The sequence below is a fragment of the Ochotona curzoniae genome, unplaced genomic scaffold (assembly GCF_017591425.1).
Source record: "Ochotona curzoniae isolate NIBS_2020 unplaced genomic scaffold, NIBS_Ocur_1.0 scaffold_3835, whole genome shotgun sequence".
Classification (NCBI taxonomy): Eukaryota; Metazoa; Chordata; class Mammalia; order Lagomorpha; family Ochotonidae; genus Ochotona; species Ochotona curzoniae.
Genome location: NW_024467114.1, coordinates 27,877,106 through 27,903,627, shown reverse-complemented (window position 1 = coordinate 27,903,627; position 26,522 = coordinate 27,877,106). Strand labels below are relative to the sequence as shown.

The window sequence follows — 26,522 nt, the reverse complement described above, 5'->3', positions numbered from 1 at the left end:
GGTCATCAACCTGTGACGCAGCGGATTAAACTGCCAGGCTGCCATCCCACATAGGTCCAAGTTCTGCTCCACTTCCAAGCCTGCTCTGGTAACGTGCCTGGGGAAGCCGCAGAAGGTGGCTGAGGGTCTTGGATGCCTGCCACCAGCGTGGGAGATCCGAATGGAGTTTCACACTCCTGGCTTCCATGAGGCCCAGTCCCAGCACTCGTGACCATGTGAGGAGAGAACTGGCAGATGGCAAATCTCTCTTCTCTCTAGCTCTACCTGAACTGTATTCCAGGATACAGTTACTTAGCCTCGTGTGATGAGCCTCTCAGCTCTTCTTTTTGAAGCTTTGTTGGGTGCGCCTCTTGCTCAGCGTGGAGACCTCCAGCACTCGCCCAGAATCTCTCCCTGGGTTGCAACCTGGGAACTTCCTCTGTACAGTTAGCAGGGGCATCTGCTTTCCATCTTGTTCCCCGTCAGTCTTCACTGGATCCTGATGTCTTGAAAAAAAATTTTTTCATATGATTTCTCCAGTTTTAATATGTCTAGCTCTCCAATAAGTGTTCACCACTTCCAGTAAGAAACTGATGTTTATCTTTGCAGTGTTTTTTTAGTCATATGCAAGTCAATAAAGGTTATTTTATTCTCCTTATACTAAACATGCTATACTGTACCTTATGTGGTTTCTTTATTTTTATATCTAAATCATATATTAATTGTAAAGTCATATACAGAGAAGAGGGGAGACAGAGAAGAAAATCTTCCATCCACTGATTCACTACCCAAGCAGCTGCAATGGCCAGAGCTGTGCTGATCTAAAGCCAGGAGCCCAGAGCTGCCTCCTGGGTCTCCCACATGGGTGCAGGGTCCCAAGGCTTTGGACTGTCCTTGACTGTTTACCCAGGCTACAAGCAGGGAACTGGATGGGAAACACAACCACCAAAATTAGAACTGGCACCCATGTGGGATCCCAGCGCATGCAAAGCGAGGGCTTCAGCCACTAGGCTATGACACCTGGCCCTAAACCATGTATTTTAAGGATCCTTTCTCGTTGGTCCTTGATTGCCTCTTGACACACACATGCATACACAAACTTTTTAAAAACAACCATATGGCATTATATTTTATAAAGTTGCCTTTAAATATTTATTTTATTTTTATTTGAAGGGTAGAGTTACATTGAGAGACACAGAATCATCCCCCTTTGCTGGTTCACTCCTCAAATGGCAGCAATGGCCAGAGCTGAACTAATCTGAATTTCCTCTAGTCTCCACACGGGTACAGGGGCGCAAGGACATCCTTTGCTGCTTTCCCATGCCATAATTAAGGAGCTGGAATGGGAAATGGAGCCCCAGGATTCGAACCAGCACCCATATGGGATGCTTGTGCTGCATGCACTTCTCTACCATTAAAGAGACTGCTTCTAATCTTTTCCTCTTAGAAGCAAGTCTGTACTTAATCATCTTGCAAGTCATTTTTGTATGTATCACATTAATACCTGTTTAATACATTCCCAGACATAGATTACTGGGTCAGAGGGTTTATACATTTGTAATGTTGCTAGCTATTACCAAATTGCGCTCCCAACAGATTCAAATATCATTCCATAAGCCTATTAGCCCACAGTACAAGCAATACAATGTTTATCTGATTAGATAGGAAAAAATGTTTTCATAATAATAGTTGTGATTTTTGTTTGTTTGTTTTTACTCTGGCATTGAACATTTTTGCTTGGGGTTTTTTAATATTCATTTTCACCTGCTCAAAAGAGCAACAGAGAGAGAAAGAAATCATCCATCCACTACTTAACTTCTCAAATGCCTGCCGTAATCAGGTTGGGACCAGGCTGAAGCGAGCCTCGAACATGTGTCCCAAGCACTTGAACCACCATCATCACCTCCCAGGATGCATTAGCAGGAAGTCGGGTTAAAGGCAGAGTAGCCAGAACTTGAAGCAGGCATTTCAAGCAGGTGGCTTAACCCACTGTGGCAAAATGCCAGACCCTCCCAAGTTTGAAAAACATCTGCACTTCCTTTTTCTCTGTTCTGTCTACCTCAAATTGTTGACTGTTCTTGGTAATAAGAATATGAAATTGAAATATTTTAAGAGGCAGTGTTTTGTACCTTCTTAATAATGAGTGACATCAACATGTATAGCCTATCAGTGAAATACTCTATAAAATGTATCTAATGAAGTATAATAATCTGGCTAAATCTTTACGGGTTTAAGGTCATTACCTAAGTGAAGGTCAAAAATTGAAATCATTGATTTTTTTCAAAGTTTTTATTATTATTATTATTTTAAAGATTTATTTATTTTTTATTACAAAGTCAGATATACAGAGAGGAGGAGAGACAGAGAAGAAGTTCTTCTGTCTAATGATTCACTCCCCAAGCAGCTGCAATGGCCAGTGCTGCTCCAAGCCAAAGCCAGGAGCCAGAAACCTCTTTCAGGTCTTCCATGTGGGTGCAGGATCCCAAGGCTTTGGGCTGTCCTTGACTGCTTTCCCAGGCCACAAGCAGGGAGCTGGATGGGACATGGAGCTGCTGGGATTAGAACCAGAACCCTATATGGGATCCCCGCGCATTCAAGGCGAGGACTTTAGCCACTAGGCCACGTGGCCGGGCCCCTTTCAGAGTTTTTTAAAGTTCAAAGTTCAAAGTAAAGCCAGGTTAATCTGAGTTTGTGAACATGAGATAAATGTCCCCAAATTAGCTTAACAAGTGGGGAAAAAAAAAAAAAACGGGCGGTAGCCTCGTGGCTAAATCCTTGCCTTGTGTGTGTCAGGATCCCATATGGGTGTTGATTGTGTTCTGGCAGCTCCACTTCCCCTCCATATGCCAGGATCCTATATGGGTGTTGATTCGTGTCCCAGCTGCTCCACTTCCCATCGAGCTCCCTGTTTGTGGCCTGGGAAAGCAGATGAAGACAGCCCAAAGCCTTGGGACCCTGCAGCCATGTGGGAAGCCCAGAAGAAGCTCCTGGCTTGGGATTGGCTCAGCTCTAACCATTGTGTAGTTGCCACTTGGGAAGTGAACCAGCCCATGGCAGATCTTTCTCTGTATCTCCTTTTCTCTGTATATCTACCTTTCCAATTAAAAAAAATTTTTTTTAATGAGAGAAAAAAGAATTGTTTTTTTCTAGAAATTTTTGCAGAGATGTAGTTTGTATTTCACAAATTATGGCATTTCTGGAATATTCCGAAAGGAGTGGAAAAGTGACTCTCTGAGCTTTGTGAAATCTGAACTTTATGAGGACCAAGCATTGCACATAAGCGTGATGGCTACACTCAGGGCCGGATGGCAGGGCCCAGGTCTTCACTCACACCTTCCTTAAGATACAGATTCTTTCACAACTTTACACAGCAACCCTTTTTCTCAGCCTCATCTCAAATAATACCTCTTAATTTTTTGCTTCTATCCCTTAAAATTTGCATGCAGTACCCCTTGTGAAGGGTTGATTCGGGAGGGAAGTGCTGTGCCCAAAGAGTGAGGAAGTAGTGAGATGAGATGAGCCAAGAGTTTACATTTTGTTAGTTTATCTTCACTTCAAAGTCTGACTTATACAGTTGAAAATGTATTTTTAGAGTTGCATCACTACGGAGAGACAGTCAGCATGTTTCTATCAGGTATGGTATTGCTGGAAGAATATTCTCTGGCACTTGGCTTTGCTGTTGTATCAGTCAACTAAATGTACCTTGATTTAACTTGTCATTTTGTTTTTTTTGGTGGTGTTGTCTTTTGCCAACATATTGAGCTGCATGTAGTTATCTAGTTAGCCAACTCACAGTTTTAGCACTCTTAATAGTGTTTGCTTGCTTTTCAGTTACTTCTAAAAATGTGTATCTGGGGGAAGAAATTGACTTATTTATTTTTTAAAGCATGAATTTCTAGCCTTTCAAAGCTATTGAAAATGTTCAGAACTTTTTATAAAAATCATATAGTTTAAAATGAAATTTTATTGCATGCAACTGAGTTTAGTTATTTTAACATTACTTCAGAATGTATTGATCACATTAGTTTTACCTTTATATTGACTTCATTTAAATATATTGTTTGGTTGTATCATGTGGAAATATGAACAAGTAAAACCTTTATTTTTACTGATTGTGTGCTTTTCTGCTTATTTGGTTTACCTGCTGATAATCATTAAGGCTGTTCTTTAGAAGATAAAATTTACAACTTCTTGATGATAAATGAACTGTTTATACATATTCCTTAAATATGTATAAAACAAACCTGTTTTAAGAAAGCTGCTGGTGTGAACTTGCTATCAAATACTGAAAGTGCTTAATTAGACTTCAGGGTTGGGCACTTGAAGCAGTGATTCAGTCTGAGTCGCTGCTTGGGACACTCACATCTCATTGTTGGAGTTCCTGGTTCAAGTCCCAGCTACGCCAGCTCTGATACAGCTGCTTACTAATGTGTCCTAGGAAGAGGCAGGTGATGGCTCAGGTGTTTGGGTTCTATCTGGCCCAGAATTTGAGAGGTGAAACCAGTGGATAGAAGGTTTTCTCTTTCTTCTCTCTGCCTTTCATACAAAATGGAAATAAATAGAATGCAAATGAACAAAATATTTGAAGTGTTGGAGATTTTAATAGTGGTAACTCACACTTTTAAACAAAGTAAATATGAGATGAGTGCTTAAAAGTGTTTAAGTAGAAAATAATGATCTTAAGACATTTTCAGTATTTGTCTTGTAACTAATTTATGCTGATCATCTAAATTTAAGTGGTTATATAAAATAAGATCAAGACAATTCCAGGAAAGTATTTTCTATACTCGTTTTGATCAATTAAATCTATGTGTAAGTACCAGATATATTACAGGTCCGACATTAGAATGAAATATTTTATGTTGGTTTTGGGGATTCCTTCAGTCACTTTATAGATCTTTGGTATATGCTTTAAATCAATTGTATATATTAGAATCATTAGAAAGTAGTATTAACGTAACTGCATTAAAAAGTTTTCAATGTTAGTTGGAAAAGCAAGTGAAAAAAGTAGAGCAAAATTTAAGAGCGTTAGGATAAAATGACAGTCAAGCTCTTTGTTGATTTCGGATGAAATAGTTTAGGATAGGTTAAACCAGACACAAAGATGTTTTAAATTTATTATCATAAAGAAGAGAGATTTAACAGAGGCAACAACTTCCTGTTCTCTTTATTTTTGGATTTTCCCTCTCCAGTCTTGTAGATATAGGGGGTCTTCCCTCCTGAGTTTCCCTTCCCCCGAATTGCCACAGTAGTATAGTCCCTTAGTAACAGTTAAAAGTTTATTTTTTTAATCGTTTCTAACTTTTAAGATAACACTTTTGATTTACTTCATAGTCATGAACATTAAACGTTCGTCATTATGTATTAGTATTTATGCTGTTTCTCTGTGATGGCAAGTAATCGTATTAATACTCTGAGACAAGTCCTTATCCTAAGTGCTCAGTACACTGTTAGTTACATTCAGATCAAGGTGGTTTGAAAAGGATGTCAGGAGTAGTGAGAAATGACAGATGTATAATGTTTCTCATTGTGCTGTGTGTTTTAGGTATTTGTGAAGTGTCATTTTGATTATAACCCATATAATGATAACCTAATACCTTGCAAAGAAGCGGGATTGAAGTTTTCCAAAGGAGAAATTCTTCAGATCGTAAACAGAGAAGACCCAAACTGGTGGCAGGTTAGTATGCCTCTCACAGGTTCCTCAGCTGTCATTCTACAGTCTTAGATCTGGCCACCACCTGAACATTCAGGAAGGTGTTAGTTTTGTTCCAGTGGAATTTTCCCCCACATGATCCAACTCCTGCTTCACGGCTACTGATTTCTGTGACAGAAGATCCAACAAAGAGGGAGTTTGTGAGTAGCTGTGTGACAGAATTATCCTGCCTGTGGAGCTGTTGGCACTGGCCTGGGGATTGGGACCATCAGCCCTTCTGCATGGCGATGCCTCAAAGCATGCCGTCGGGCCAGAAGAACTCACTTGGAGTGGTTCCTTCTCAGCATTTGCTCTTGGTTTAGCCTTGTCTCACCGTATGTGTTCTGCTGTAAGCATAGTCATCTTTCTCTCGTCTGTCCTCCCTGTGTTCATGGTAAGGAAAGCCTAATTTCTTCAGGTCCTAGATCTCTTGATCCACTTGCCCGGAGGTTTGCTCTGTCAGTTGTGTATGTTCTTGAGTCAATGTGTGTGTACAACGAAATGAAATATTTTTCCCTTTCTCCATTTACCGGAAGGTGTGGCGATGTTATTTTTTTTCTCCCTTCTCCCTAGCATGTTTGGGAATCCATAGCAGTAGCAGTGAGTTTGTTTCTGTTTTTAATCCACCACGGTGTTTAAAACTAGGGATACTGGCAAATCTGAGCTCTGAAATCTTTTATCAAAGCAAGTGAAATTTGTTATGAAAGAGTAAGATGTAATAGGAAAGAACTCAGGGACTGAGCCACCTGAGCTGTTGGTAACTCACCATCACTAATACATTTTATGGGCAACTTCAATGTTGTCCTTATGTTGCGCTTAAGACATTACTTTGTGTAAGTACAGTGTGTCCAGTGTGTTGTGAGAGAACTAAGAAATCAGTAAACTAGACAGTCCACCATCTCAGCAGGTTTTTACTTAATTTTTTTTTCTTTTTGCAGTCCTCACTTAAATTAGAACCCTTGTTTTAAAAACCTGCTGTCTGCCTTCTGTTTCCTGTATGAATTTCTCTGCTCTTCCCTCCTCTCCTTTCCCTTTTCTTTGAACACCATCTCCACTTCTGTCGTCTAACCCTGTCACCATTCCAATCTCTCTTTTTCTTTAAGACTTATTATTTTTATTAGAAAGGAGACAGGTACTGGGAACTCCACCCAGGTCTCCCCAAGGGCAGCGGGGACCTCTGCGCTTAGGCCATCTTCCAGTGTCTTCCTAAGAGTATTAACAGAGAGCTGGGTTAGAAGGGAAGCAGCCAGGACTCCTGTGATGCCATCATCAACATGTGGCAGTTTAACCTGCTCTGAACCCCGACAGTGGCTGCAGACATTTAGAAACTAGAAAGATCCTGTATACCATGCTATTTTAGCCTCACTGTTTTCTTGTCCAATTAAAGATGGGAAGATTTTAGGTGCCAGTGCTAAAATGTTGATATCTTAACCGACAACAAGTACCATTGATTTAAATCTCTAGGCTGTTTTTAAAAGCACATATGACTTTTTTTTTTAAACTGCTGATCCTGCTTATAGGAATATGGTTTCTAATTTTGGTCACTGAGAATATACAGTTCACTAATCTGATTCTAGGCTAGCCATGTAAAGGAGGGAGGAAGTGCTGGTCTCATTCCCAGCCAGTTCCTGGAAGAGAAGAGGAAGGCGTTTGTCAGAAGAGACTGGGACAGCTCAGGTGAGAAGCTCGACTCAGACCTAAAGCAGCCCTTTGTGGTCACCCTTCCTGGCCCCTCTTATCTGCATAAACAAAGAAGTATATTTAAAACAAGTCTAGATTTCATCCCTCCTATCAGTCACTCTAATGGTTCTCTAAAGTCATTTTTTCCCTATCCCTTTCTGCCACCTGCTGGTAGAATATCAGAATTCAGTGCTGACTGACCCCCACCACCTCCACCCCCTTTTGCTTCCAAAGATGTAAACCTCAGGACAGTGTTTCTATCATACTGTGACATGCATTAAGTTCCGTTCATCTTCTCCTCCAGGGCCTTTCTGTGGAACTATAAGTAGTAAAAAAAAGAAAAAGATGATGTATCTCACAACCAGAAATGCAGGTAAGTTTCAGATTCTGTTTGGAAAAGTCTGAGGGCTGTTACTGCTTTTGTGGTGCAAACTTTAAATGTATCATTGAAAATGAAGGAAATTCAGACCAGTCCACAAATGAAAGGACTGGAAGGGATGGGCATATGAACAGGTAATGGCCTAGAGACATCCTTTAAATCCTAAGGCTGTACGACCAAAGTGCTCTGCATTCTGACTCTGGTTTGCAGCATCATGAACTGGTTAGAATTACAATTATTCACAGAGTTTTGACACTGTGCCATTTTTTTAAAAAAAAGATTTATTTATTTTTATTACAAAGTCAGATATACAGAGAGGAGGAGAGACAGAGAGGAAGATCTTCTGTCCGATGATTCACTCCCCAAGTATCCCTAGTTTTATATTCTATGCCGATCTGGAGCCAGGAACCTCCTCCAAGTCTCCCACACTGGTGCAGGATCTCAAAGCATTGGGCCATCCTCGACTGCTTTCCCAGGCCACAAGCAGGGAGCTGGATGGGAAGTGGAGCTGCTGGGATTAGAACCGGCACCCATATGGGATCCGGCGCGTTCAAGGCGAGGACTTTAGCTGCTAGGCCACGTGGCTGGGCCCGAAACTGCGCCATTTCTAAAAGACAGAACAACTTGTGAAGATAACTAAGTTCCAATGAAGGGCAACCGTAAAAATAACACCAGACCAAACCAATCTTAGTCTGAACTTGTAGAGTTCTGTCTCTCCCTCTCCCTGTCCTGCTCCCTCCCTTTCTTTTAATATTTATCTATTTGATAGGCAGAGGGAAGGGAAGAGAGGTCTTATATCCATCAGTTATTCCATAAGTAGTCAAAAAGGCTGGGGCTGGGCCAGACTAAAACAGGAGGCAGAGGCCCAGGGCCTTGGGACATCTGCTGCTGCCTTCCCAGGTGCTTGGCAAAAGCTTCCTCAGAAACAGCAGCTCTGGTTGGATTCGTTTAAAAAGTTTGGCATTAAAAGAACTGTTAACAGCATGAGGGCATGATAATCATTTCTCACTGTATACATATATGAAAACATTAACTTGTGTACCTTACGTATAGAACATTCTTTGCCAGTTATACCTCAGTAAAACTAACATTTAAAAAAAAATGACTTCAGCTCTGGATTGGATGCCCTTCATCTTTAGAAAGGAGGAGTTGAGGATAAATGCAGATGCTGTGATGTTTGTAGTGCCCAACTACAGAGGCCACAAGGTGATTGGTGTGAAATGCAGCTCTTTGAGTCAGAAAGCTTGGTGGAGGAGTGGAGGTAAACTTGAAATAATTATTTTTATTACATTTTTTTAAAATTTTGGGGCCACCTCTATCTTGGTAATAGCATACTCTGGAAGAGAATAATATAGAAAGGAGGAGGGGCTGCCTTTTGTCTGTTAATGGTAGCTAAACCTATTGTGGGATGAGAAATTAACTGTTCAGATAATAACCCTAAGCAATAAGTGTTATTACTGCTGATTGAGAGCTGTACCAATTATAAGTCTTTCAAATCTACCTTGGTCCCTCGTGGTTCATTAACATGCACTCCCAAGGCTTTTGTGCAAAAATACAAAATCTGTGATTTTGCCATTGACTAAGATTATAATTTGAGAATGTGTTTCTAGAGAAAACAGCTAAGATCCAATATTTTGATATCTGTAAATCCAGTTCTTAAACACCAGTGTGCTGTCCGTATGTGTCGTGCTCAAGCAGCTGACACTTGCAGAATAACAGCACGGTGCTTACTCGTTGCTGTCTGGGAGGGCAGCTCACTCATGCCAGCAGTCACCCTAGGTGCACTGCTGTCCCTGGTGCATGATGGACACATTTCAGCGTGAATTACCTAAACCCATCTGTGGTTTGATTTTATTATTATTATTATTATTAAAGGGATTATTTCTGCTGACAAATTGAAAATAAACTGTATAGAATGTCTGATAAATAAATATAAAACTCAGGAATCTTTCTAGCTTAGTTAGACAGGTTTATAGGGTTTAATGGATGGAAGTAGATGTTCAAAATCAAGATGTAAAATAGCTTATGTTCTGTCAAGTTGGGGGGATGCAATGCAAGGGATATTTGACAACGAAGCCATTACTAGACGGAAGAGCAGAGGATTTGTCTTCAGTGTAGAGGCATGCTCACTGCTAGGTTTTCCTGTCTCTGTACCTTCAGAATTTGATCGTCATGAAATGCAGATATATGAGGAAGTGGCTAAGATGCCTCCCTTCCAGAGAAGGACGTTAGTGTTGATAGGGGCTCAAGGCGTGGGCCGAAGAAGCTTGAAGAACAGGTTCATAGTACTGAATCCCACCAAATTTGGAACAACGGTGCCGTGTAAGTGTTGTGAGTTTTCTTTGCTCTTTGTTTGGCAAGAAATGGGCCTATGGGAAGGGGGAAAGGTATTATTAATTATTCTTCCCAAGTAGTAGAAGACGAAGAGATTCAGTAGTTCTGTAACTTGGAACGCTGGCGCAGCAGTGTTAGTTGTCTGCCTAGAAGTGACCGTTGCTTCTTCAAACTGGTCAGCCCAGAAATATTCGAGTTAAATGGAAGTATGTAAGAATTGTGACAGCATTCGCATCAGTTTGGTATTTTCTCATACAACTGATATCTGTCTGTAAAGTTGTATTTTTTTGTTTCGCCCATGTTAATGGAAGGAAAGGGGAGAAGCTGCTGGACCCTCAGACACACGCAGGGTGCCAAAACCTTTGTGCAGTGTTGCGTTCTGGCTTGTGGCCTAACACGTCATAAACCTAATGTTTGATGGCACACATTGAGAGTGAGTCCTCCTCCACAATGGGACATTAGTTACGGTCACAGAGACTGCTGTGTGCAAAATAATGCTGGTGAAAAGCATGACCGTTAAGCAAAGCTGACATTGATATTCTGGATCTTCTCGTTCTCTTCCTGTTGCCGTATTTTCATGAAAGGTTAGATCATGATATCATGAATATGCTTGGTGAGAAATGAATCCAGTCAAGACTGAATTAACGGATGATATCACTGGCTTGTTGCAATGATTAATGTACTTTCGTTTCGGAGATGCGTGAGCCTGGGTGTGGGCTTGCATACTCTCCCCTCAAGGGAGCAGCAGGGAAGCGGGGGTGCCTTTGGGACTCTGCGTTTTGTATTTGTAGTCTCTGTCCTCTTAACACAGTATTCCAGATGTATAAATGTCTTTAAGCTGTTTTTAAGTCAAATCATGGTGTAAAGCTGTCCCATCTCTTCTAAATACATTTTAGAAATTTTCATTGGTGGGTTTTGAGGTTTAATACTCGGTGAGTAATCTTACTGTTAAAATTCAAAGAAGTTGGGAGAGTAACTCTGTTAACCTCCTTCATGTGCTGCTTATAATCCCTGAGGGGAAAGCTTGGTGCCATTGTAACCACTGTCAATCCGTAAATTCAGACACATCCTAGCTGAGCAGTTGCTAAAATAAGAATTTCACTGTTGTCATGTACTTGAAAGGCTGTAATCGTGAAATAAAGGGTTTTTTTTTTTCAAATGTTTATCAAATTAGTGTACATTAGACAGTTGGCTTTCTTCCCTACCCTACTTTTGGTCCACTTACCAGAAGCAGGCATTTTCTTATGGTACTGTTCAGTATTTCGTACTAATATCTTTACTTTGCTATTTCCTGCTTTATCTCATTTCAGGCCTTATCAACTGACTTCCTAACTAATCTCAGTATTAAAGATCTATTTCCAGTGCATTCCATTTGCGGTCTTGAGCAGGCGCGCCCTGCATGCAAGCAGCACTCGCTAGAGTTCTTTCTTTCCCTTCTGCTGCTCTTCACCACATTATGTTTATATGTGTATATGGTTTTTGTTGTTGTTCAAGCCAAAGGCTCACTCCTCTGGTAAGTTATGTTCCTCTGTCTCAGAACCTCAGTGTCCAGGTCTCATTGAGGGCCAGATGTTCACTGTTCCAGCTACGTGACTTAACACCAGGACATAGCTGGCCCTTTGCGGTCATCCATGCTCAAAGCTCCTGTTCCTGGATCCCATTCTTTTTCAGTTTATAGTGCCTTGTTTTTATTGGGTTGTGTCCTCCTGTAACCACACAGGCAGTGAGGGTATGGAAGCATTTCTGTATCTGCATTTAGGATGCTCACTTTCTGCCATGGGTTTGATTCATTGATTGGCTGAGAACAGAAACTGTAGCTTGTGAAACCCAACACGCACACTGTCCATTTCTCAGCAGTGGCATCGTAGTAGTTTTTGCTCTTTCACACGTGACCTTGGTTTTCCTTCAAAGATACTTAGATAGGGCCCTGCTGAGACTATTCTCTGAGAGAGAAATCAGCCTGCTTCATATCCTACCCTGTGTTCAGCCTCTTGACTCGATCTCGAGTTCCCTCCAGTGTCTTTTACAAGATAAGTCAGCCTAGTTGTACAAGTCCCTCTTGAACCTTTGGCTTGCTGCATCTCCTGCCTGAATAAACCAGTTACCAGAAGTTAGTTTCAGTAATATGTGACGTATGGTAGCTTGGGTTGTACTTTCTCATTTGTGTTGGTTTCATTTGCGTCTTTAAGATTTCTTCCCTTTTATTTACTCATTTATTTTGCCTTTTTAAAATTAAAATGCCAGGGCTAGCTTAAGAATAGTAGCAAATAGTAATAATGTATATACTGTCAGACCCAAAATCTCTGTTTGCTTTTCAGTTGCATGAATATGCAGGTAGTAACTGCATAGAACTGTGTTTTTCATGTTTTGCTCTTGTTTCACTCCTTGACCTGGTGAGCATTTATGTATGTATTGGTCATCTTATTTTGGTTTCCCAAATTTTTCTATTCATTTTTCTTCCCACTGCTTTGCTGAGAAAGGATTCACACTACCAGGCAATTCATGTATTTAAAGTATACACTTCAGTGGTTTTCAGTATATTAATATATTCACAGTCGTGCAAGCATTGTCAAGATTTCAGAATGTTTATCACCCCAAAAAGAAACCTTGTAACCACTTGCCATCAGCTGCCTCCCCCAGTGCAGCCATGGGCAGTCATTGGTCTTTCTGTCATAACAAATTGGCTTATTTTGAACATTTTATGTGATGGAATTTTACAAGATGTGTGTTTTGTGACTGGCTTCTTAACAGGATTCTTTCAGTCTTCATCCGAGTGACAGCGCTTGTCGGTACTCAGTTTCTCTTCATGGCTGAATCATGGTCTGTTTTATGGCTGGTCCACATTGCTGTTTGATTCTGTTCGTTTGGTTGATTGGTGCTGAATTATTGCAATTTTCAGCTACTGTGAATAATGTTGCTATAATGTTATCAGTGGAGAAATAATGCTTAGCTTCACCCGAACGTCTGGCTAGGACTGGGTTTTGTAAGCCCTGTGTTCACTGCATATTCAAGCCTTCGAGGAAGGGCCTCTCTGCTTCCCACAGAGGGTATCCACACCTTCCGGGCAGTCGCAGCTCAGGAGGATGTTTCCGATTTCTCTGCATCCTCACCAACTTTCTTCAACTGGATTTTTTTTTTTTAATGTAGTCATCCTAGTGGAATGAAGTTCTGGTTCATTGTGAGCCCAAGTTATATTTCCGTAAAGGTTGATAATGTTGGACAGCTTTCCCTGTACACACTTTCTATATACATGTCTTGGGAATGATAGGTCATTTTTAAATTATGTTGTATGACTTGTTTCTTCAGCTGAAGAAGAGTTAATTGTATGTTCTTTAACTCCTTTAACAGATAAATTCTTTACAAATATTTCTCCCAGTATGTACTAGAAAATTTGAGTAATGACCTTTAATATGTAAAAACTCTTTTCCTTTATTCATGCTTTTGGTATCACATCAAATATGATATCATACAAGACTTTGCCCCATTTAGATCTGCAACATTTTACCCCAATATTTATAGTAATAGCTCTTATGTTTAGATTTACGATGAACTTTGAGTTTGTATATAAAGCATGGTGGGTAAAGGTGCCCAGCTTTCATCGATTTGCTTGCAGATATTTACTTTGCATAATTTTCCTTTACTTTCTTGAATAGTTTTGCTACCGTTGTTAAAGATCAGTGGACAATGAATGTGAAGATCTATTTGTGGACTGAGTTCTTGTCCATTAGCCTCTGTGTGTGTCAGCATCCCAGTCCCACAGAACTTTGATCAATGTACTTTTGTAAAGTCAGTCTCAAAATACAGAATTATGAATTCCTGTCCCCCCCCTCCAGTTTTTTCTTCTTTTTCAAAATTCTTTTAGCTCTTCTAGCTCTTTTGTATAAATTATACAATAAACTTTCAATTTCTACAGAAAAGGCAGCCAGAATTTGGAGAGGTTTCATATCAGTTTTAGGAATATTGCCATCTTAACAAAATTTAGTCTCCGTACATTTAGGTCTTTGATTTCTTTCGGTGACATTTATAGCTTTCAATGGACAAATCTTATGGGTTTTTTGTCTCGTGTGTTCTCAAGTATTTTGATTAAATCAACTATTAAGCATCTTTATTGCTCTCATAAAATATTATTTCCTTAATTCCCTTTTGGAAAATTTTTTTTCCTTGTTAGTGAATAGAAATGCAACTGATTTTTTTTTTTTGCCTTGACTTTGTGTCTGCTGATCTCATCAGTGTTCATGATTCATGTATGTGTGTGAATTCCTCAGCATTTTCTAGGCAGTAAATCATGTTGTTTGTAAATATTGCTTTACTGTATCCTTTCTCATCTGGGTATCCTTTATATTGTTTTCTTGCCCGATTGCCCTGGATAAAACTTACTGTGCAGTACAGAATACAGGTGACAAAAGTTGGCATCCTGTCTTCATGATCTTAAGAGAAAGATTTGATCTTTAACTATTCAGTGTGGGTGTCTCATTGAGAGAAAAAAAAAGTTCCTGTCTGAGTTTGTTAACCTTTATCAAGATAGAGTTGTGTGGTGTGTCTTGGGTCTACTGTTTTTCTGCTTATAAATCTGCTGCCATTATTGAAAATGTGGTGCTGGAGCCTCCTTCTCTTGCTGGTGACCTGCCTGTGAGTGGTTCTCCCTTCAGTTCTGCCAGGTTTTGATGCTTCAGTTATTTTGGGATTGTAAGGCCAGGTGCATATATGAAGGGCCTTCAGAAAGCCCATGGAAAATGCATATTATAGCTTTCACTCATCTTTTTACTTCCAACCTGGTTATAACTTTGAATTTAAGGTGCCTTTTGTAGGGAGAGTGTCGTTCCATCTTATTTTTCCTAAGCCAGCCTGCCGATCTATATCTTGTAATTGCTGATAAGTAAATGTGCTTGCAGCTGATTTTTCCTGAGTGTTTCTTCATGAACAGATTCATCTGAAAAATTGTTGGGATCCCCTAAGTCATGTTTTATTCTTCTCCAAAAATTAAATCTGGAGCTACATCTTGTCAATTTTGAGCCCTTACCGACAGGGTGAGTTTTAGTTACTGGTTTAAGTTTGTATCTACTAGATTTTCTTCACCATAAAAGATAACTTTCCTCCACTTGTAATTGTTCCAGCCTACTTGAGAACTGTGTAAACATTTTCAACAAACTCCATTAAACTTGAACCCAGTGTGTATTCTATCGATAATCAGATAATCGAAGATCTTTCCCTAAACCTGAGGGAACAGCTACCAAGGTTCCATCTAAATTATGTCTTCACTTAGTACCCGATGTGGTTTTTTGAATGAGCTCTTTGGTGCACAAACAGGAAACAACTCTGTTCTGACCCTGACTTGACACAGGCTCTCCCAGATCGTTCTTTCTCGTCTGTTGGTGAGTGACTGTTCCAGAGTTCTCTGGCACTTGATTACTCAGTTACTCAGATTACTCTACGCTGCAGAATACATCTCAGGAGAACAGAGAAATTCTTTTTTATGTTTCTGTAGACCAACACGCAGACCAGGATCTGGCGTATCGCCTGTGTGTGTGCAGTAAATACTTGATGAATAAAAGGAATGCACATCATGACCTTTTTCCCCACAAGTCATTAAAATGTCTGTGCAACTGAATCTTAAAACACACACACACACAAAAACTCAAGAATGGGCAAAGAACTTACATAGTCCTTTCTCGAAAAGATATAAATATGCTCAGACAGTTATTTGTACACGAGTGTACATTGCAGTATTACTAGCACTTGTACTAGTCAGAAAACACAACCAAACCCAAGAGTGTATTGGTAGATAAATGAATGAAGAAAGTATGTCGTGATGCACCCTGGAATATTATTCAGCCTCAAATAAGAATGGAGTTCTGACACATGGTGCAATATAGTTGAGCCTTAAAAGTGAAATAAACCACATAAAAAAGGGCAGGCATCATATGATTCCACTTCAGTTTTATGTGAGGCACCTGCAATATGTGAAAGACAGAAGAAGTGAGTCATGGTGGCCAGATTCCATGGAGGGCATAACAGGAAACTGTTCAATGAATGCAGAATTTCTGGGATGATGAAAAAGTTCAGGAAATTGATGCTGTTGATGATTGTACAACACTGTAAATGAAGGTAGAATGACTGAATTGCGCACTTAAAAAAGTAGTTTTAACGGGCCCGACATGATGACTCAGTGGCTAAATCCTCACCTTGCGCGCTCAGCATCCCATATGGGTGCCAGTTCGTGTCCCCTTCCCTTCCAGCTCTCTGCCTGTGACCTGGGAAAGGAGTTAAGGACAGCCCAAAGCCTTGGGACCCTGCACCTGCACGGCTCTGACTTCAGAGTGGCTTGGCTCTGGCCATTGCAGCCACTTGGAGGGTGAACCAAAAGACCATCTTCCTGTCTGTCTGTCTCTATGAATGTGCCTTTCCAATAAAAAGTAGTTAACTCTTTAAAAGAAAAAAAAAGTTAAAATGGTAACTTTTATGTTACATAAAAGCTTTAATAATCTTGTAACTTCTTAATATTTCCACAAAAAAGTGTTTTTGCAGTTTGACCATCACTATCACTGTCATTTTTTCCAGAAGGCAAATTTTTAGTCTTTGTTCATTTGTGTTTTATTTGAGGAGCAGAGAGAGATCTGTTCCTTGTTCATCCCTCAGCTCCCTGCAGCAGCTGAAGCATGGCTAGACTGAAGCCAGGAGCCCAGACTGCTTCAAGCCTTCTCATGGGGGTGGCAGGGACCCCTGTCATCAAAGTGTTTGTGTAACTGAATCTTAAAACACCAAACGCATTCAAGAACCGCCAAAGGACTTAAGTAGTCCAAAAGATGTAAAAACGCCATCACCTTCTGCTTCCCAGAACGGACCTTGTAGGAAGCAGAGGAGTCGGGCACTGACTCCAGCCACACTCTCTGACATGGGATGCAGGAGTGTCTCGCTCGCTCGCTTTGTTTTAAGACTTATTTACTTCATTTTATATGATATATGATATGATATGATATATATGTAATTTTATATGTTTTTATTGAAAATGTTTGTTTTTATTTGAAAGTCAGTTATACAGAGACGAGGAGAGAGAGAGAGGAAGTTCTTCTGTCTGATGATTCACTCCCCAAGCAGCTGCAATGGCCAGTGCTGCTCCAAGCCAAAGCCAGGAGCCAGGAACCTCTTTCAGGTCTTCCATGTGTGTGCAGGATCCCAAGGCTTTGGGCTGTCCTTGACTGCTTTCCCAGGCCACAAGCAGAGAGCTGGATGGCAAGTGGAGCTGCCAGGATTAGAACTGGCACACATGTGGGATCCCAGTGTGTGCAAGGCAATGACTTTAGCCACTAGGCTATCATGCTGGACCTTCAAAGCTGAATTTTTATATGGAAAAAAAATGTACATATCCACGCATCACCTTTCAGATTTTTTTACAAATGTAATGGTGCTGTCTTTCACTTTTACTTAAATTATTCACACTTATATAGCATTCAGCTTGTTTTAAAGCCTCAGGATATACACACAAAAAAGCAAGATTGAGTCAGTGTTATAATTTACTTAATGTTTTAGTAACATGAAAAATTTTTAATTTCCTTAATTGAAAAAAAACACTAATTATATAGAATATACAGAAAGATGTTTCCGTGTATGCAAACTTTACACATTGATCAAATCAGGGTGATTAACATATCCTTTATCTCGGGTATTCATCATTGCTTTGTGGTACGGACATCTAAACTCCTCTTGCATCTATTTGAAAACGCGCAGTGCACTGATACCCGCTGTAACTGTTATCTTGCTGTGCGGTGGGATGCTAGCATTCATTCCCATCCAACTGTAACTTGTACCCACTGACCAGTGTCTCCCCTTCTGCTGCCTCTTCCTGACAATGTCCGGTAACATCATCATCTTCTCTACTACAAGGAGTTTGATCTTTTTAGCTCACACCTATCACAAAGATTGTACGGTGATTGTCCCTCTGTGTGTCACTTACAGTAAATGCCTCTAGAGGCGCCTGTGACGTAAATAATGGGCTACCCGGGCTTTTGGAGGACTGGACACTCCACTGAGTATATATGTCACCTTGTTAAATCATGCATGCATGAGGGACACCGTGGAGGTCTCTCTGGCATATTGCTGTCCACTGCAGTTTTAGTGAGTCTGCAGGACCTTGTGTGATTCCTGATACACAGGATTGTGCTATAGATTAACGGGAAAGTAAGAAAGCATTACAAAAAAAGGTTTGTTGAAAACTTGAATTTATGCATTTATGTCAGTTCCAAGTAGATTTTCTTTCATAATACATGGCACATGTGTGCCATGAAAAATCTGTACATGAATTTCAAAACTGCTTTTGTGTCCAAATAAACTCATACTTTTAAAAAATTCCATGTTTCCATGAAATTTTTGTCATGTCTTCGTTATACTAGCAAAGAAAGTATATGCCAGTGCTATGTTTTGATTTAACAAATCACTTCTGAATCCTGTTTTCAGTAGTAACATCTTGAGCGTAAGACTCCCTCAGCTTGTTGGCAGCATGGTTAGAGTCCCTCCATGTTGCTGTACCTGTTTATTCCAAGCAGCACACTCCCCTAGGTTGTTTCACAGTGGAGCTTCACCAAAAAGCTGTGCTCGCTAAAATTATTGTTCAGATCCTGACCCAAGAACTAGTAGGTATTTATTCACGGGGTGATTAACCTTACCTGGGAAGCCTAACCATAACCACATTTGCTGAACAGTCCAAGAAACAACCTCCACCCCATCCCTCGGGCACAGTTCAGACGTGAACAGCCGGACTTGGCAGGTGCTGTCCCTCCTGGGCTGTGAGGTCAGTCACGGCTGAGCTGAAAGCCACCGAGGGGCAAGGGAGCCACTGCCTGCCACTGCACAGAATGATCTTGGCTTTGATTGAGGACCTTATTTTGGAGCTTGAGTTTGAAACTCATTCTGTGGTTTTCTTGATACTTGTTTATGATAAATAGCAAAAAGCCTTTCAACATTTTATACGGATTACTTTGATTTTAATTTCATGGGTGTAGATAAGTTGGTCAGATATTCTGCATTTATAAATTCTTAGGAAAAATAATTATTTGAAAGACAAAAAGAGATCTTCCATTTTCTGGCTCAAAATGACTATAGCAGGAGTTTCTCCTGGGTCCCCCAAGAACTTGGGCCATCTGCTGCTGCTCTCTCAGACTCATTAACAGGGAGCTGAATTAGAAGTAGAACAGCCAGTACTTGAACCACGGCACCCATGTTAAGATGCCTGCATGGCCTGCAACTGCTTAACCAACTGGGTGCGACATCAGCCCACAAGATTCTGTTTTTTATATCTGATCCAAGCAAGCCCAGAGTAACTTAAACTTGAAATAATATACAGAAAAATTACTTTTTGGGTGGGGGAGCAAGTCCAGTGTCCTGAGGGGTGTAGCCACCACTTGACACCGCTTTCTGTATGGGAATATCACTTCAAGTCCCAGCTTCTATTTCCAACTCAGCTTCCCACTAACGTACCTGGGAAGGCAGCGAACGGTGGCCCAAGTCCTCGGGCCCCTGCCAGCCCTGTGGGCGGCTCGGATGGAGTGCTGCACTGCTGCCTTCAGCCTGGTGCAGCCCCAGCTGTTGTGGCCATTTGGGGAGTGAACAAGCAAATAGAAGATAGCTCCACCTCCCTGCTTTCCCCTCTGGGTATTCCTCCTTCCCTCGCTCTCAAATACATAAATAAATCTCTTTTTATAAGAAAAGCAGACTTCTAGAAAGAAAAGGAGAGACTGATCTTCCATCCGCTGGTTCACTCTCCAAATGGCTGCAACAGCCAGAGCTGGGCTAGTCTGAAGGCAGGAGTCTGCAGCTTCTTCCTGGCCTCCCTCATGATGCAAGGGCCCAAAGCACTCGGGCCAGCTTTTGCTGCTTTCCCAGGAGTATTTGCAGGAAGCTGAATCAGAATCGGGCCAAGCTAGGACTTGAACCAGCACTTGTGTGGGATGCCATCATTGCAGACAGAGACTTAATGTGTTGTGCTACAGTGCCAGCCCCAATTGATCTTTTAAAAAGAAAGATAATTTTCTTTGCTCAAAGCTGATATTAACAACGTTGCCAGAGTTCCCCTTTCTAGCAACAGCATAGTAGATGATGATGTTCTGTTTCTGGCCCAAGCCAGGGTACAGAGGGGAGTGCTCAGTACTCGGAAATACCAAGCCAAAGGTTCCCCACTTGTACATTTTGCCCTGGGCCATTCCTTGTCACACACAGAGATCATGGTTAGTTCTACTGCTGAAGCGTAAAATGAAGTGATATTAGGGAATACCAGTAAAGCAGAAAGCCACCGAAAGTATTTGCTGTTGAGGCAAGTTAAAGGACACAGAACTTGTGGCTCAAAACCACACTGGAGACAGTTGGTATTGCCAGTTAAGAATGGGTGGTGACATTGGCTTGCCTTTGTGGAGTATATGGAAAGAAATGATATCATGGCTCCCTTGAGAAGGCCGAGTGTGTGTTACTCAGGAGGAGATAGTAACTCAGAACACGTCTCAACAGTAAGAATGGAATTTGGAATTCAGCTTCTAGGGAAATCAAATTTCAAAATGACTTTTTTAAAGCACATATTTTGAATACAGATGTTCTGTTGAAGACTGGTTGGGCCGTTCCTCAGACTCAAGGGTGAGCAAGCTTCCCAAAGGCCATACTGGCAATAGTTAAGACTTTTGCAGGTCAGTCCACCATGTTACCGAGAAAGAAACCAGGAACCGTACATTAGTGGAAGAGCATGGCCGTGGTCCAGTAAAACATTATTTACAGAAACAGGAAACAGGTCAGAGCTCCCCGCTGGCTGCGGTCTGCCAGCCCTGTGGACGTTAGTCTTGTTTGCCTTCAAAGTCTCTGTGTACGAACTCTTACCATGCTTCTGTTCAGTTACTTCACGAAAACCCAGAGAAGATGAAAATGACGGCCAGGCGTATAAATTTGTGTCACGATCTGAGATGGAAGCAGACATTAAAGCTGGGAAATATCTGGAGCACGGGGAATATGAAGGAAATCTCTATGGAACCAAGATTGATTCCATCCTCGAGGTCGTCCAAACTGGGCGAACCTGTATTTTGGACGTCAACCCACAAGTAAGTTGCGTTTGGGTTCCAAAGCTGTTTTTGCAGAGGTCAGTTCCTGTGCACGTGTGCCTGTGTGTTGGGGTGTGACTCGTCAGTTCCTCTGGGTGGGAAGTCCTCCTGGGTAGGAACGTGATGCTGCCTGGAGGATCTTTCGGTGCTAAAGAACCTCACCAGGCATCCGTAGCTGCTTAGAGAACCCCTGCTCGGTGAGCCACAGAAGCTCTGTGATTGGGTCTGTGGACAAGAGTTGATACCTGTTTCCTTGCTCGGTCCTGAGGAAATATTACATGTGAAGCAAAACCAGGCTGCAATATGAAGAATAAGAAATTGAAGGAGCCCGCATTGTGACATGCTTGGCATCCTATATCAGAGTGCCACTTGAGTCCCAGCTGTTCCACTTCCCATCTAGCGCCTTTCTTTTTGCTTAAATGGGAAAATTTTGTGTAGATTCTGAGGTTTCTTAGTGTTTCTCAAAGCTCTTTCTGTAGCTGTTACCTTAGGGCTGTTTTGGTTCTTTGTAGTTGCCATACAGTTTTTCACAGCACAGATCTGGCCTCCATTTAGCCACTCTCTAATGAGTCAACACTCACGTTTTTTACACTTTCTCAATAGTATCACAATTCTAAGGTTTTCATAGGTTTAGACAATTCTTGGTGATTTTTATAACTTTAGTTTTCCCTTGTTTGAGAGGAATGAAGAGAAATGAGAGTTCAGAATAAAATTAGTGAATCACTATTTTAACAGAATCAGAAAGAGGGAAGTGAGGTCCTTAATCTTCAGGGAAGTTGCAGAGCAGCTGGTGTCGTGGTGCAGTAGGTGAAGCCGCTGCATGCAGTGCTGGCAGCACTTAGGGTGCCTGTTTGAGTCCTGTTTACTCCACTTCTGATCCAGCTCACTGCTAATGTGCCTGGGATGGCAGTGGAGGATAGCCCAAGTGCTGGGGCTCCTCTCACTCATGTCAGAGGCCCACATGGAGTTGTAGGATCCTTGTTTTGCCCTGCCCCAGTCCTGGCCATTGCAGGCATTTGAGGAATAAACCAGAGAATGATGGGGGTGTGTGTGTCTCTGAGTGTGAGTGTGTGTGTGTGTGTGTGTGTGGCCTTCCTTTTCTCTTGTAGCCTTTCAAGTAAGTAAATTCTTAAAACAAAAATTGAGGAAGATGGCAAACAGACTTTGACCTTATCCTACAGGGTAGCTCAGTTCATGCTCTAATGATGCGCAGGTTGGTTTGTAATGGTTCTCTGTGCAGGCACTGAAAGTGTTGCGGACGTCCGAGTTCATGCCCTACGTGGTGTTCATCGCCGCCCCCGAGCTGGAGACCCTGCGCGCCATGCACAAGGCCGTGGTAGATGCAGGCATTACCACCAAGCTTTTGACGGTGAGCAGTTCTTTCCAGGCTTAACAAAGTTTTCATTTTTGTTTTGTTTTCCCTGTTTAAACCTACTCTTTTGAGCATGTGTAGTTCGATGTAATCAGTGTCTTTAACATTCCATGTAGGTTAGCTCTTTAGGATTACTACCCAGATGACAGTTACAATCAAGAAACATCCAGTATGCTTACATCTTAAGCACTTAATGCTGGGAGTCTGACCAAACAAATCTGCATTACGATACGAGCTGTTTCCTTTCAACAGGACTCTGACTTGAAGAAAACAGTGGATGAAAGTGCCCGGATTCAGAGAGCGTACAGCCACTATTTTGATTTGATCATCGTGAATGACAATCTAGATAAAGCCTTTGAGAAGCTGCAGACTGCCACAGAGAAGCTGAGGCTGGAGCCCCAGTGGGTCCCCATCAGCTGGGTTTACTGACGGTTCAGTCAGCTCCACAACGAAAAAGAAAGCTTGAAAAATACTGACTCAACCAGTAAACCTTCTGCTGAGAAAAAAAAAATACATGCACAGAGAGAAAATATCCACCATGCCCAGGCATTTTCATTGTGTAGATTGAAATAACAGTACACTATTCTGAATTTTTATATCAAATGTGGTTGGGAAGGTGTACTAATATATAATTTACCTTAATTTTTTCTAACTTTTTATGGATAATCTTTCTATTCATATCACATAAAGAAATGCGTTGAAGCATTTTGTATATGTTTTGATTTAGTGCCCTTGCCTTTGTCATCAAAGGAATTTTCAGATCGTTCAGTCTTGACATTGTTCTCAACATTTTTCACTGTGATAACGAATACTTGAAATAGTTTTGTAAAGTTGTCGTTTAGTTCCCGTACTCAACTAGCGAAGGGCCCGTTACTCTTCTTAGGGAGAAGACAGTAGTTACTGACCTTCCTTCCTAATTCAGTTTCCTACAGAGGCAGAATTTTAATGGCAGTGCTGCAGCCAGTCTACCCCCATCTAAATCTGACATCAAAAGTCTGTCCAGTGCCACATACTGTTGTTGTTTCAGACCCGTATGGCTGTCCTCTCCAATGTATACAGGGATGAGTTTTTTCCCCCTTCATCTGTGTCATTAGAAAATGAGCAATACCCTGCACTCTCTTAGGAGGTTATCGTTTTCATTTGTTGGCAGTGATGCGCTGAACACTAACTTAACATGTACACAGTAAGCTCTGGGGTTGGAAACAAGGTGATGTCGACTCGAGAGAGTGCCTTATCCTGTAAAACCTTACAGCAAAATGACCCTTGAAGAAAGTTTATTTTCACATGCAAAAGTTAAATGGACAAAGACAAACCTACTACTTTAGACATGCTTTGTGTTTTTGCACGTGTGTTGCCTTGTAGGTTCTGGTCAGCCCAAGTCTTGTCCCTGCCCTTGTCGGTGGTATGTAAGGATGCCTCTGAATAGGCAGCTAGGGGTTTTGCAGAAGGTCAGTGTGCTTTCTGTAATGTGATATGACCCTTAGGGTACCTGTTCTTGTGTTGCAAACCAAATCAGTTCAGCAGTTGACACAATTTAGAAATCACTAACTTGTTTATATGTGCACACACATAATATATCCATTATATAGTATGTTTTATGTATTATATATATATCAAATAGCGTTGTGTATATTTTTAGCATTTCTGTTAGGGAATATACTTTTTTTGGTTTAATGATTACAAAAAAAAAAAACTTCTGCAGATAGCTTTATGAAATATACAGATTACACATTCACCTCATAACTTGCTTTAGTATTCTGCGATGGTGCCAGTCTACCTGAAACACATTGAGTTGCAGCTCATCGTTAAGCCACATTAGCCAGATTTTCTACCGCTGCTTGCTGCTCCCAGCGTTCTCCCTGAAGGCGCTGCTGTGCGTCCTTGGTGACGGGCACCAGGCCACAGGGCTTGCTCTCCTCCACCAACATGGTCACAGAGGGAAAGGAAAAAAAAAAAAAAAAACCACAAGCAGTATTCACAGGTTGTTTTAGAAAATTAATCATCACACTACCAACAGCCAAGTGTGCTGTGTAGTTGAAACTGGAAATCTGTAGGGTTCTTCTTGTTTCGTTTATTAATTCTAGAATTTTGTAGCCAGAACACAAATTCATGTTTCTCATTCTGAGACGGGAAATTATTGACCAATGGATCTTCTGATTAAAGTCACATATATTTGTAACAGATTCTTGACTCCTCAGAGGAACACACATTAAAGCACACGGCATGCAGGTGATGTGCTATGACCTCATGTGTCAGCACCCTGTGGATTTGAAAGGGCATTTCAGTCCTGCACGCTCAGGAAATGGGCTGTATTTCCTGGTGTACCTCTGCGCAGTTGTGTAGAGCTGGTTTAAATAGCCTTGACATCATTGCAGCGCAAGACATTTATCTGCAAAGTATTCCAGCCATGTTGGTGCTGTAGAGATGAACTTCCGCCTCATAAATGCTTTAGCTTTGTATCATGTAATACAAAAATGCGTACTACTTAGAAAATAACCCACACGTAAAGGAACAATTTCTATTAGTAATGATGTGCAGGACTCATTATTTCATTAGTGCATATCAGAAATGGGAAATGATACCAGTTAGTTCATTTTAGTGCTGCTCAAGGGAATAAATTTAGGGGAGTTCCTTGGATCTTGGTGAAGAGAAGCTGAACTCAAAACCAAGGGTCATTTCCGAGTGTGCAGAAACCAGTAGTGTTAGGCTGGGAAGAGGAGACGCAGAGGCCTTGCAGATCTTCCTGCAGCAGAGGAGCATAGGCTACGCCAACCTTGGAAAAAGGTCTAAGATAATTGGTTTTCCCAAACAAACAAATGTTCTGAAGTACAGCTGAGCAGTGGGTGTAGGTTAAGGGCAGCCATGGTACGCTTTTGGGGGAACATGATGTGCCAGTGCATAAGTGCCATTGAGAGCTGCTGACGGGCTGGTAGGTGTTCCCATTCCGCAGTTGGGGCAGGACTCTGCGTATGTGACTGAAGGTGTATATGTTGGGTGGTTTTTGTTTTTGTTTTTTTCATTTTTAAATGTGTGAATGTAGAGTTGCTGTCCCTGCACAAGCCATTCAGCCAACTAGCAGACTCAAGGTGAAGTCCCATAACTTGCATTTTTGCCTTCATTGCAACTATGCCTTTCCTACGCATTCTGCATTTGTCTTTGACATCAGAATGATGTCACATGTCAAGTGCATCAGGACGTTGTTTTGCTCCATTCAAACGACACAACGGGTGAACATAGCTCCCTCAAATAGAAGCTACATCTGAAACCCGGTGTGACTCCTGAAGTAGTAGCCTTAAGCCCTAGATTCTAAGAATCTAGTAGATTGTGATAGCCTGTAAGAAGCTTCCCTCAGTTAGTTATTAAGAAATGTGGAGATGAACTCCCGTCACCAGGAGTGCACCTGCATGACCCAGTGGTTTGTGGTCAGATCCTGAGCATGGTGACTCCAATGTCCCAGGGACAGTTAAATATGACCCTTGCTTTAAAAAATCATGAAAATACTAGCTATTTTCAGCTGTAGTCACAAATGTCTTTGGTCTGGTGGTTGGAGTTGATTTTTAAGTTGGATAGCCATATCTGCTTAGGTGTAATCAATTATGGTGAGTCAAACAACTACTTGTAAAATTTGAGAACTTGTCAAAATAAGAAGCCCCTGAGATTTTGCCTTTTTATAACTTCTGAAACAGCATCCCGTTTTTCCATTGATCATAGGCTAAAGAGCCAATGACTTTTGTAGGAATAAACCTTTATACTAAATATGGCAGAGGCAGTCCTAAAGTCTTATGTATATAAATAGCAATTTACCTTTTTAAAACATTAGAGTCACCACATGTGACACACATATGTATATATATATATATACACACACATAGCTATGTATAATATGTAAAATTTTCCCAAAACTGATGAATAATAAAACTATAATATACTCACCCATATAAACAAGTATTCTAGAACTTTTAATTATGCCCAAATCCCTAGACATTTGGCAGCCATGTTGTTTGATGGCTTTAA

At 41.2% G+C, this 26,522-nt stretch overlaps 1 protein-coding gene across 1 annotated transcript in view; it reads left to right on the top strand.

The window, feature by feature from the left end:
* PALS2 (protein associated with LIN7 2, MAGUK family member) overlaps positions 1-23,213 on the top strand; it is a 68,035-nt gene extending 44,822 nt beyond the window's left edge. The window contains exons 7-13 of the mRNA XM_040964948.1: positions 5,525-5,656; positions 7,249-7,348; positions 7,656-7,724; positions 9,891-10,052; positions 20,934-21,136; positions 22,377-22,505; positions 22,761-23,213. Coding sequence (XP_040820882.1) covers positions 5,525-5,656; positions 7,249-7,348; positions 7,656-7,724; positions 9,891-10,052; positions 20,934-21,136; positions 22,377-22,505; positions 22,761-22,937 — 972 coding nt within the window. The 3' untranslated portion in view covers positions 22,938-23,213. The remainder of the gene's footprint in view (positions 1-5,524; positions 5,657-7,248; positions 7,349-7,655; positions 7,725-9,890; positions 10,053-20,933; positions 21,137-22,376; positions 22,506-22,760) is intronic.
* The last annotated feature ends 3,309 nt before the right edge of the window (positions 23,214-26,522 follow it).